The sequence below is a fragment of the Rhinatrema bivittatum genome, chromosome 5, assembly GCF_901001135.1.
Source record: "Rhinatrema bivittatum chromosome 5, aRhiBiv1.1, whole genome shotgun sequence".
Lineage (NCBI taxonomy): Eukaryota > Metazoa > Chordata > Amphibia > Gymnophiona > Rhinatrematidae > Rhinatrema > Rhinatrema bivittatum.
In genome coordinates, this window is record NC_042619.1 from 46,512,339 (window position 1) to 46,524,623 (window position 12,285).

Genomic DNA, 12,285 nt, shown 5'->3' on the forward strand with positions numbered 1-12,285 from the left:
CGGTTATTCATGGCGCCCGCACATCCGTGCTGGGGGGGGGCCGCCCATTTCTGCTCTTACCGAGGCTGGAAGATAATTCGGTCTTTCAGGCGCTACAATTACAAAAGCCCGGAGAGCGTAACATCTCAACCAAAATTTCTGAACTTGGAAAGCCATTAAGCTACAGATGGATTGGGGTGAGGAGAAGGAAAAAGGGGAATGGGTGTGGTAGCGGTCACTCCTGCTCCGCTGACTTCCCTTTACAAATAGTGCTGGCTGGCTCTGAGACCAGTAGCATTTTGTTCACGGCAACCAATGGCACAGGCCTCGAGATTGGCTGGTGCTGTTTTTCCAGGGAAACCAGTGGGACAGAACCCACCGGGAATCACTTCTTCCTCTTTCTACGCTCAGGAGCCCCTTGGAAGGCCATGTGGGGGAGAGGGAGCTCCCAGCCATGGTTTTGTTTGCAGGAGAAAGGGCCTGGGGAGGCCCCTGTGGGGATGGCTCAGCCCAGGCCTGGGAAGGCCCTGGCCTTGTTTGTTGGAAATGATGGGGCAAGCTGGGGGCTTGAGAGGGGGGCCTGGGGAGGTCCCAACCCCTAAAGCAGCAGTGAGTGAGAATGGACCGGGGAGGCCCTTTACTATCTTTAAGTTTTTATTTATTTTTTTCTTAGTGTTACCCCCTCTTGGTTTGAGAGGCTCTAATACCAGGGCCAATCTTACAGTCCCAGACCTCTAATCTTCCTTTCAATCATCAGACTTTGGACCCCGGATGCCAGGGTTCAACCAGCAGGGAGGAGGACCAAGCCTCCAGGCCCTTAGATGGTATAGGTAGTTATCCAGCATGCTCTGCTAATCTCCCACTACTCACTTTCACTATCTGAATTGTATTCACTTCGGTCATTTCCTTTAACAAGTTTTCAGTTAAGAAGTAACAAAACCACCCAGTAGACTGGGAGTAATGTTCAAATGAAAAATGTTTACTGTAACTTAAAAAGTAATATCCAAGCAAAATGGCAAATCATCATCATGAACACAATAATAACTCCCAGTATTAAGGTCTCTCCATCCATCTCCAAACTTGAATCAGTGTCCTTTTCCACTGATGGGAAAAGGAATAGCATTTCTCAAGATAGGATGGGAAGATGAAGGCCCAAAACAATTTTCCCCTCAAAAATAGGAAAAATCACAATCAATTCTCTTCTGCCCAATAAACCTCTTTCTGAGCATTGCATGCCCACATGACTGGTAAACAGACATAAAGCCTCAATCCTGCTCCTTTCTGAAAGGGAGGGGGGCTTCACTTCCAGGCTGGCCAGGTCACAAAAAGAACAGGCCCAACTCTCCCCTTTACTTCTCTCCAACAGGAAAAATAAACCCTCCTGTTCTGTGAGGGCTAAAAAAAAACCAAAAACAAAACAGGCTTTCTTCCCATTCTCCCAACTTGTAGGCTGTGAAGTCCACTGGGATCACCAGACAAAAAAACGTCAGTCCTCTCAAAACCAAAACTACAGCCAGAACACCTCTCGAGCATGCTCAACTCAGTTTATAAAGGGGAGGACAGCCAATCGCTGCACAAGGGCGGGAAGAACTCTTAGAGATGGTCTAAAAAGAGCAGACCATCTCCTAAAAGGGACACCTGTTAGTAAGGGAGCGTGGTGCTCCTTCCGGCCTTTGATTGTAACATTCACTGTGTGCTTGCAGGTTGGAGGCCTAGAAGAACGATTATTTTTGCAAGCTGGGATGCTGAAGAATTTGGATTATTGGGCTCCACAGAGTGGGCTGAGGTAAATAAAAGAAGAACCAAGGTCCCTGGCTCTGCAGAGTGCAGCAAATGTTCAAACTGTGCAATGGCAGCTTGCACCTTTGCTTGCCGTGTTCACTACCACAGGACTCACGTTAGTTACTTATTCACAGGAAAATGTAACTGTTTCAGTTTGATTAAGTGTGATACTATTTGTTTTGGATTTTGATGCAGAGGGCTAACAGGCAAAAACAGATTTGATGAATCGATGGTTCCGCTGGGAATGATCTTGACTAGTGGCAATAGAAGACATACTGATCGTCATTGATGGCCTTTCCCCTTTATTACCGAGCTTTGCAAAAACCCTCTTGTCCATCGCTTTTTCTTTTTTGATCATATTAGCCTGAGCAAACCTCAACTTTGATTTATTGTGCCCGCCACAGCTGGCTCCAAATGTCTGTCCTGTGTTGATTTTGTTGCTGTAGTAGTTCTCTGTGTTGGTGTTCACAGGAACACGGTGTACTGTAGTTTACTGCACTACTGGTAATGCACAGACCTACTGCTAACCATAGCAATTTGGAGCATGGAGGGGAGGGAAAAATAATCCAGGGACAGGGCATTTGCAATCAAATAATGTCCTTTTATTTGGAGGAGTTGAAGGTCCCTGTCATCAATGACAATCTTTAATCAAGTCAAGCCATTTATTGACAGTATGAGCTAGATTTAAGAACCTGACAATGAATATGCAAAAACCAGCCAGTCAGGTTGCCTGCAGAGTTTTGAAATGGTTGTGTTACAGTGAAAAGAATGAGAATCGGACGATCAAAAGAAGCTCTTTATTAAAAATGCCCTACTCTGGCCGAGTTTCGCTCTTTACATAGAGCTGCCTCAGGGGCAACTAGAAATAAATATATAGACATAATTAAAAAATTGAAACAATAAAATAATTAAAAACAATAAGATACATATATATGTGTATAAATACAAGACATACAATAAATCAAAACATATAAATGTGTTAGACATCAAAAATGGTATATAAAGCTCTTACAGAATCGAAATAAAACAAAAGTCTGAAATCCATTTATGTGCTGATACTGGAGAGGCTGGATACGTGTATAAATAGATTAAAATTAAAAATAGTAAATGTCAGGGAGACTGTATCTATTCTTAAATGGCAAACATCAAAAAAGCATTAACTGTATAAATAATGCTTACTTAGATTAGCAGGACTAAGGACGTGCCTGCAGGGCTGGTATCACAGTGTCACAGTGTCATACAAAGACATGTACCTGAGAAATAAATACTAAATGGACCATATTTAAAAAAAGGAAAACATGAAAACATAAAAAAGTGAATGAAAATGAAATTAAAATGAAACTAAGACTACCTACAGAAATACATATTAAGGAAAAAAGAGAACCACAGAAAAGACAAATAAAAGATAACATAATGAATCTCAAGTCCTCATTATCAGAAAACAGGACTATAAAAAAGGAAGAAAGAAATAAAAAGAATAACAGTTACTGCAATTAGCTGTCCAGGTGCAAATAACTCAATCAACCTATGATTTTGTCCATCAAAAAAGTTTCCAAATGAAGATGATCAGAAAAGATAAACTTATTTTTCTGAAAAAACAATTCACATTTGCAGGGAAACTTCAAGAAGAATGAGGCACCCAAATCAAGTTGTTTAAGAAGTAAAAATTGCCTCCTTGCCTGGGTTTCCCTGCAAATGTCTGGAAAAATCAGAACTTTCTGACCACCGAATAAAGCATTTTTACATTTGAAATACTGTGAAAACAAAATATCGTTATCAGAATCATGTACAAAACAAACAATAAGAGTACCTTGGGTAGAAATAATATTATGAGAAGTCTGAAGAGAATTAGCCATAGCAGAACTATCAAAACAAGGAACCCTCAGCAAAATTAGGAGAATTAGGAATATGGTACCAAAAGGCATATCTTTTAACTAAGGGTGGAAGGGTGGAAAAATTCCACAGAGAATATTATGTGAGCAAATGTGTGCACAAAAAGCATCGTATTATTTTCCCTGATTCTTCATAAATATACAATCTGACATTCTGCTTGGCCCATAATGGAAGTTGCTGGCCATGTGAATGAATTACCTTGGGCTAATAAATGTTAGCTTTGTTCTAAACCCTTTGCTGCACCATGAGAGACACTCCAGAGGGCTGCAGGATAAGTAGGACGAGTATGATTCAGTGACAAGTAACGGAGTCCTGTGGAATTCATTGCTGGGAGAGAATCTGCATCCAAATCCCAAACCAAATCAAATCAGTGCAACATACAAGATTTAGAAAAAGGAATCAGGCAGCTATTCAGTCCCAGAACATTACAGAAATCCTGGTGGAGGTAAAGAATACTTCTGTGTTATCTCTGCTCACCTCTGCTTATATCAACGCTTTCCAAATTGTCCTGTTGATAGCATGGCCAAATCGAAGTACCCGAAAAGGAGGGACATTCCCTGCCATAAAGGAGCACAATAATTTGCATTAAATTTGCATATGTAATTTGCAGAAATTAATTTGAAAATACAAATATGTTTATGTAGATGCAACATTACAAATTACTGAAATAATGTAAATAGAAATGCAGCTTGCCATACTGTAGAAGACTTTAACCAAGTAATGCAGATTACAGCATATTTAGAATTCAGGTATAATAATTCCCTGCCCCAAAGGGATTACCATCTATGTGGGTTCCTTGCCTCATCTCTTGCTCTAGCTTCCTGTCCCCACAACTTTCTTACTACCTACAGAGGAACCCTGTTCCTTCCTCCCATTCTCTCTAGCCCATTTCCCCTTCCCTCTGTTCCCCCTTCCAAACCTCTCCCTGCGTCCAGCATCAGATCCCTGTGCCCCTCCCCTTGGATAGCAGCAGGTCCCGGTTCCCTATTCCCAGCATCAGGTCCCATTTTCCTTCCTCTCTCTCCCCCCCCCCGCTCAGCAGCAGATCCCCCTACTCCTTGCCTCACCCCTTACACCCAGCACCAGGTCTCTTTCTGAGGGACACTCACTTTCTCTCTGACACAGAAGAACCCACCACTCTTCAATCAGCGAGTGCTTCCACCCCACCCTGACTAACAGACATGGGGCAGTATCTCACACAGTTCTTGCGCTGGCTGCCGTTCCTTCCCCAGCCTGCAGCAGCCACCTTCCCCTCCCCCACCCCTAAATCCCAACTCTTCTAAGCTCTCACTGTCCTGGTCCATGTTGGGTCGCTACTCCTCTCCTCTTAACTCAGGCAGGCTGCATGCACAAGGACATCTCAGCTTATAAGTTGTCTTCCAGATAGTGACTTCCCTTCCTCCTTCTATTACAGTTGCAGGCACACAAGTTTCCCCTGACTCACCCCTTCTTCCTAAGATTTAACCTTGCTGTCACCTTCAGCTCAACAGTGCTTTCCCATTGGCGGTGTCCCACACAGCCCTGACGACTCCTGGTCCTTCCCACACCCTGTTGTTGCTACACCTAAGTGATATTTAATTTTAATCAAGCAGGAGGGCTAGGACTCCCACAAAGGGGCAGACAAAGCAAGACTGTCCAGGAGAAAGCAGGACACATGACCACCCTAACTGGTGACCCCATAGCCCCACACATTTTTAGGTTATGCACAATGAATATGCATGAGATAAATGTGCCTACACAGGGGGCCCGTTATATGCAAATTTATCTCATACATATTCATTTTGGATATCCTGAAAACCTGACTGGATGTGGGATCTCCAGGATGGGTTTGGGAAGCACTGACAGAGAATGTGAGTAAAAATACAATTGTGAGATTTAAATAATGGAAAATTAGAAATTAATTTAAAGGGAACATTTTATAAATAAGTACAGTATACACTCTCACTACTAGGCTTTAAGAATATTTTAAGCAACCCAATTACTTTTCTTAACAAATTTCACTTCTGGTGGGCTTAAACAGCTTTTTGCCTTTCTACTTTTAAAAATAGGCTGTGTGATACCTTGTATTGTTCCAGCAATGCTTGATGTGAGCTTTCAGGAGTCTATAAATGACCCTTCAAAGGCCATATTGCAGAGTTCCACTCCTGCAAACATTAAACAGCTTATTTTGTTGTCTGTCAGATTTCTCTTAATTGGGTGAAGGAGATTTAAGTCTTGTTCTTCTTTGAGACAAATACAATATTGTTCTTCAAATACTGCTCTGGAATTTCTAAAGGGGTTTTTCTTGCTCTGCTCCTTTTGCACCATCTAGTGTAAGAAAGTAAATTACATGCAGTAAAAGGTGCAGGGTCCAGTTTAGATTATGGCTGCATTATATACTTTAGAGTACAAAGCATTTATATCTGTGAAATAATTTCTTTTCTGAGAGTTAGAAATATAAATTGAAGTAGCAAAGCAAAGATCAAAGGGGGAAAATGGAAAGAAAACAATACTGCAGTTTAGAAATGTTGTATTATTGCTTGCAGTGATATCCTTGGGATTTTTTAGTTTTAGCTGCATTAAAAGCTGAAAGACGTGAATATTCCTTCTACTTTAACTAATTTTAGGTTGTTTTCTACAAATAAACAGTTCATATAATAACTTTATATTTTTCTTTAATTGTGCATATCGGAGATTTTTAAACTGTAAGTAAACATTTCTGACAAGACATTCTGAACTCTCTATTTAGATATTAATACTAAATCTTGGTTTTTTAGTAAACATTTTGGAAAGGATAGGTAAAGCAGTCACACCCCTTACACACACACACACACCTTCCCCTCCCTCCCTTTGGAGCCTGGAAAGAAGACCAGGGCAAATAGTTTTTTGGGAAGGCTGGCATGTAGAATAAAGAGTATGCAAACCTTGAGCAGAAGCTGTGCTGGAGGCCTAACAGCAGCAAATTTAGCAATAATGAGCATTGGGAAGGTGTAATTTGCTGTCTGAAAATTCCCCACCTTGTATGAGGGTAAAAAAAAACACGCAGGGATCAACAATGCACCCGCTTTTACCCATGAGAAAAGGAGGTGGAATCAGAAGAGGGATAAGTCAGGGGAGGCAACAACATGCAAAGTTTTGCATTTTGAAAATTATGTGAATTGTTTTCAAAGGAGAAGTACCCACAGAATAAGCAGCTGCAAATGTCTACAGATACTTTTTCCCTAGGCTGTTTTCAATGGGAAAGTGCATGCATATTTTCTCTGAGAACTGGTGCAAGGAATGTACCTGCAGGCTTTGCAACAATCCATATAGTTTTGAAAGTTGACACTATAATGAAGCATTTGGGGCCAGCTCAACTGCAAGACACTGAATACATTAGCTGCCTCATTACAAGTTGCATTAACCCATTTCTGACTCTGCCATAGGAAAAAGTAGGGAAACCACACTGAGCATGTGCAGGTGTTTTGGGGGAAATCTAAAACCCCTGCCTACTCTTCATCTGCCACACCATCTCATTTGCAAACTTCCTGAAACACTTATTTGCACCACTTAAAATGATTCTCCAGGGGAAAATCCCAGTACTCACATCCAAGTTAAAAATACTCAACACATTATTACAGCGAGTAAAAATCTACTAGTGCCTCTGGAAGCTTCAGTGCCTGGAGAAACTGCTGGCATGAAGTCCAGAAATTGGACAGTATTTTTATTTATTTAAACTATCTTATATCCAAGAATGGGAATGGGAGTACACATGTACAGTGTAGGCTCTAATAGCGTACATGTATAGATAAAAGTGTTCAAATGGCCACAAACAGCTGCTAGCGTCTACACATAATTTCTTTCATTCTCTTTTACTCACACTTGCCCTATCAAGGAAGGGACAGCATTCATAGAAATGTAGCCTCACACCTATCCCTTACATTCACCATGCAATCCTTAATTTTTGCATTATAGCAACACAACCTCTTACCATACATCAACCAAGGCCAGCAAGGCTATTAAGGGTCATTGAATCCTCATCTGACATACATAAGGGCTCTGTCACAGTATTTTCTATCCTGAGCCTGCATCCTAATAGAGAAGGGGGTTCTAATTTCATACATCCCACTCCTGTCAATACTCTGCCAGCACTCTACAACACATTCGTCACACATTTGAGAGAGACTTCTCTAGAAAAGGATAAACAGTATAACTCCTGCTATCACTGTTTTGAACAGAGATTTATGTAAGTGCTCATGGAGGTAACCATGCCATGTACTCACAAATGGACACATCTGGAGACTGAAAAGTGACTGTTAGTGTTATGATTCCTGCCCGCGGAGCTACTCCCCGCGAGCAGGCCTCTTACCTCCCATGCTGCCTTCCCCAATGCGGCACGGAGTCGCCGACATTCTTCGCGGCAGGAGCCACAGTTAAATTGTCCCCTTTGCCGCGGCAGGAGCCGTGGACTTCAGGGTGCCTCTCCAACATGGCGGGCCTGCCACCGTGCTTCTACGTGGCTGGGGCCACCGTCGCCTGTACCTTCTTCGGGGCCGGAGGCCGCAGTCTCCGGTCTCTCCTGGCGGCCGGAGCCGCTGCAGACGTCGGGGCCTGCCAGCGCACAGGCCCAGCTTCTCCTGCCTTCAGCGGCAGCATGGCCACTCTCCAAAGTCCTGCCCCCTTCCTAAGGGGCAGGCCCGCGTCTTCTTCCCCTTCTTCAAGGGGCAGCGTAGGTGGGGTCCACCAGGCTCCACCAGAAGCCAGCTCTCTTGGTTTCCTGTGTCAGCCCTATAAAAGGGCTTCTCCTGCATTTCAGCTTTGCCTTGCATTGGAGTTACTTGCTCCTGGAAGTCTCGTCTTCCAGCGCTCCGTCAGGTCTTCGATCTTCGTTGGAGCTCCATGTCTCGTCTGCTTCCTGTGTCTTCCTGTGGCTTCCTGTCTTCGTGGCTTCCTGATGTTCCATGTCTTCATGACTTGAGGTTCCTAGTCCAGGCTTCCTGATGTTTTATTCCTTGATATTCCAGGCTTCCGGATGTTTCACTTCCTGATGTTTCCAAGGTTCTGCCCTCCTCCGCTCATTTCAAGTCCTCCTAACCTTCCAGCCTCTCTGGTTCTCCAGACGACAACTTGCTTCGTCATTGGAGTCTCGTATCAGCTGGATGCTCTTCCTGTGTTTCCGAGTCCTCTTGACCCTCCAGCTCCTTTGGTTCTCCAGATGACACCTTGCCTCTTCATTGGAGTCTCGTCTCAGCTGGATTCCCTTCCTGCGCTTGTCCCGCTCTCCGCGTGGTCCGTGACCAGCCTTACAGGTTGTGTAGGGCACGCTACAGGGACAGGGTGGTCCATGACCAGCCCATTAGGTCCGCCCGTGTCGGTGGGCTGTGTTGGGCGCCCTGCGAGACAGTGCCAATGTCTGATCCTCCCAGCTTCTTGTCTCGTCCAGAGTCTTCCAAGTTCCTCGTCTCATTGAGAGTCTTCCAAGCTCCTCATCCACTTCCAGAGTCTTCTCGTCTCATCTTGAGTCTTCTGTGTCACAAGCCTCCATCTGCCCTCATCCTCAGTCCGGCCTACTGCTTCTTGCTGATACACAGCAGCAGGTCCGAAAGGGCTGGGAATGGTCGGGGGACTGTTCAACTACCAACATAATGTTGTTGGCTTTCCAGAAGCATGCAGGTCTGGCAGAGGGTCAGACTTGTCTTCGCCCATGCTGGGACACACCTTGCCAACCCTCGGTGCTATCTTGAATTCGTCTTGGATTGTGCTGAGGTCCAAGGGGCACACAATCCCCTCAAGTTGGGATCGCTCTTCAAGCGGCCCGCAACACAACAGTTAGCACTCACTCGTTTTGCCTCTTCTCTAAGGGCTGCAATTTATTATCACTAAAAACCACAATGCTTATCCACTCTGCCTAGGTCATAAATACCAGTGTGATCCTTTTAACTGTTGGTCAAGTACCATCCTGGCAATTGCATTAAACACATTAAAAAGATACAGGCATCACATGCTTATGCTCACTGCCTGAGTAAGAAGGGAAGAGGACAGCCAGGGCCAGCACTTTTTCTGCAACCAACAGACAAGGCCTACCAGCCTCGTTGCAGGAGGTCCTCTGGCATCAATCCTGGGAAAAGGAGGACTACCCAATTGGGTCTTTATCCTAATTCAAGTAAGTTTGGCATGTTTTGTCTCTTATGATTTTATATGAAGAGTAGAGTAAGTATGCATTGTTGATGGGTCCAATGTGTGCTGCCAGAGTGAAAATTAATCTTTTCTCTAGACTAATACTTTGCTTTGCAAAGTATTAGTCTAGAGAAATTGAACTCAGCCTATTAATGACTGTCATTTCTTTTAATGTTTTTCAAAGCGTTACAGAGCTAGTGAGGTGGCTGCTTAGATCTGGAGTTTGGAACAGAGCTCTCTGCCTCCAGGGTGCGCGAAAGTAGCAGTAGAGGGGACAAGAATGCTTTCTTGGCTCCTGGAAGACCCTTAAGGTATATGAGACCCAGAGTACCAGCTCTGCTGTTTGAAGAGATTTAGCCAATGAATATTTCCCTTTACATGTCTTTCGTTGTCCATCAAAGCACTTTGAATGTTAGCAAATGTCTTTTCAAGTAGTGTCTGTGTGGCATGCTAATGCCTTTTATCTTCTGGATTCTCCTGTCTTGTTTGTGTCATTTGGTACAGTTTTTCCACAGTGCATGATTCCTCCTTTTGTCATTCTTTGTTGCGTGTATACTATGCCTTTGTTCCTTTTCTGTGCTTTGAACATTGTCCTGTGTTGCATGTTGTTGAAAGGCGCATGCTTTTTCTGTGCTCCCTGAGTGGTAGATGGCATGTTACATGTCTTTTTTTTCTTGGTTACATTTTTAGCTTGGTCTCTTTGTTTCTGTGCATCCTCTCTTTGCATTCTTTATCAATGGTTTTTTTAGGTTTAATTGTTACCCTCCCTTTTTCTGAGTTTATTCTCACGTCTCTTCTTCTGTCCATCGAGAGTACACAGTTGTCTCCCCAAAGAATCGAATCTTGCAGTCCAGGCATGCATTCATTGGTGTTTATTATGCTGCTTTGGAAGTGAAGAGAGACCATCTATTAGAAGCATAGTAATACATTCTTACCTGCTTTGCATCCGCTACTTTGTTTTCTAAATGTTCATTGTGGTCGTTTTCAGCCTCAGCCTCGACGTACTGCTGGTCACCTCTGGAAGGGGAAGGTCCTCCAGAGCTTAGTACAGGACCTGCAACCTCTCTTCCCCACATAGAAGTGGGAGGACTTTGCCACTTTCTATCCCAGGCGAGAAAGGGGGCAAGGAAAGTAAAAGTTTAAAAATGTTTTAAAACTATTTTTGTTCAGGTGTTTTCATTTTCTTTTACCTAGCATTCTTATGTAATTATCTATTGTATTAAGTGTTCTTTGATTTGTAGTTTTGACTTATTTTATTTATTTTAAAGTATTTATATCCCGCCCCTCCCAGGTTCGGGGCGGGTTACAATGTAACATACATAATATCATTTAAAATAATAAACATAGAATAAATAATAAAACACAAACATCCATAATAAAATAATATAAAATGCAGATTTAACTTGAAAACATAAAACTTGTATTACTGAATTGGATATTTTCTATTTTTAAGAAGTGCATTGTAAGCCATTTTGGGGCAACTCTTCAGAAATGATAAGGCAGCCTAAAAGTGTAAGGAGAACTAGAACTGTATCCCATGCATGTAAATGGATAGAGGTAGTGATGTATCTGAATGTGAGAATATGAGTACACGGGTACAGTGTAGGCCCTGATGGTCTACCTATGTGAAAATAAATGTGAAAATGCCATTAAAATGCTGGAGGAGAAGCTTGTGTAGTTAGTGAATGTGTGGGCTGGGATGTTTGCCTGTCAGAAAACACAAATCAAAGCTGCTTTTCAAAAGACAAGTGCTCTTGCAATCTGTTCCTCTTTAAAAGCATTGAGAAGCAGCTATAAAACTGAATTTTGTTTCTTAACTTTTCCTGACCTTTTGTCCAGATTCCATTTTATTGGAATCTGATAAAGTATAAGGGGGGAAAAAAAGTGACATGGACTGTCTCTTCTGATTTTCCATTGGAGGATAAGAAAATAGTCTAAAATAAAAGCTCTAGTAACCAGCCATAAAGGTTAGATGTATTGGTGGGATGGGGAAGGGAATGCAAGGTAGCAAATGCAATCTACATGGGCTCACAGCCTTAGGAGTGGTTTTCTCTCTGGTCCTTCTACAAGTGTTCCACATGCTAAGACTGATCTGGCTGGGAAAATAACTTGTGGTAGTTAAAGAAATTGAAATATGCTCCCATCACACACATAAACTTACTGGATTGTCATAATTTTCAAGTATTTGAAACCTACATAAGAATTGCCATACGGTCAGACCTATGTCCAATCCATCAAACCCAGCAACTTGACTCTGACAGTGGCCAATCCAGGTCACAAGTACCTAAGCAGATGCCATAAAGTAGACCCAATTCCTGTTACTGACTCCCAAGGATAGCAATAGCTTTCTTTAATCTACCTGGCTAATAATGTATTGTGGACATTTTCTCCAGAAACTTGTCCAAATCTCTTTTAAACCCAATTATGTTAGTTGCCTCGATCACATCCTCTGGAAATAAATGCCACAACCTGACAGTGCACTGAGTGCACAATCAT

The 12,285-nt window shown here is 42.8% G+C and overlaps 1 protein-coding gene across 1 annotated transcript in view; it reads left to right on the plus strand.

Annotated features, from left to right (window-relative positions):
- Positions 1-12,285, plus strand: part of LOC115091935 (N-acetylated-alpha-linked acidic dipeptidase 2-like) — a 224,425-nt gene that overhangs the window by 113,082 nt on the left and 99,058 nt on the right. Inside the window, 1 exon segment of the mRNA XM_029602298.1 lies at positions 1,683-1,765. Coding sequence (XP_029458158.1) covers positions 1,683-1,765 — 83 coding nt within the window.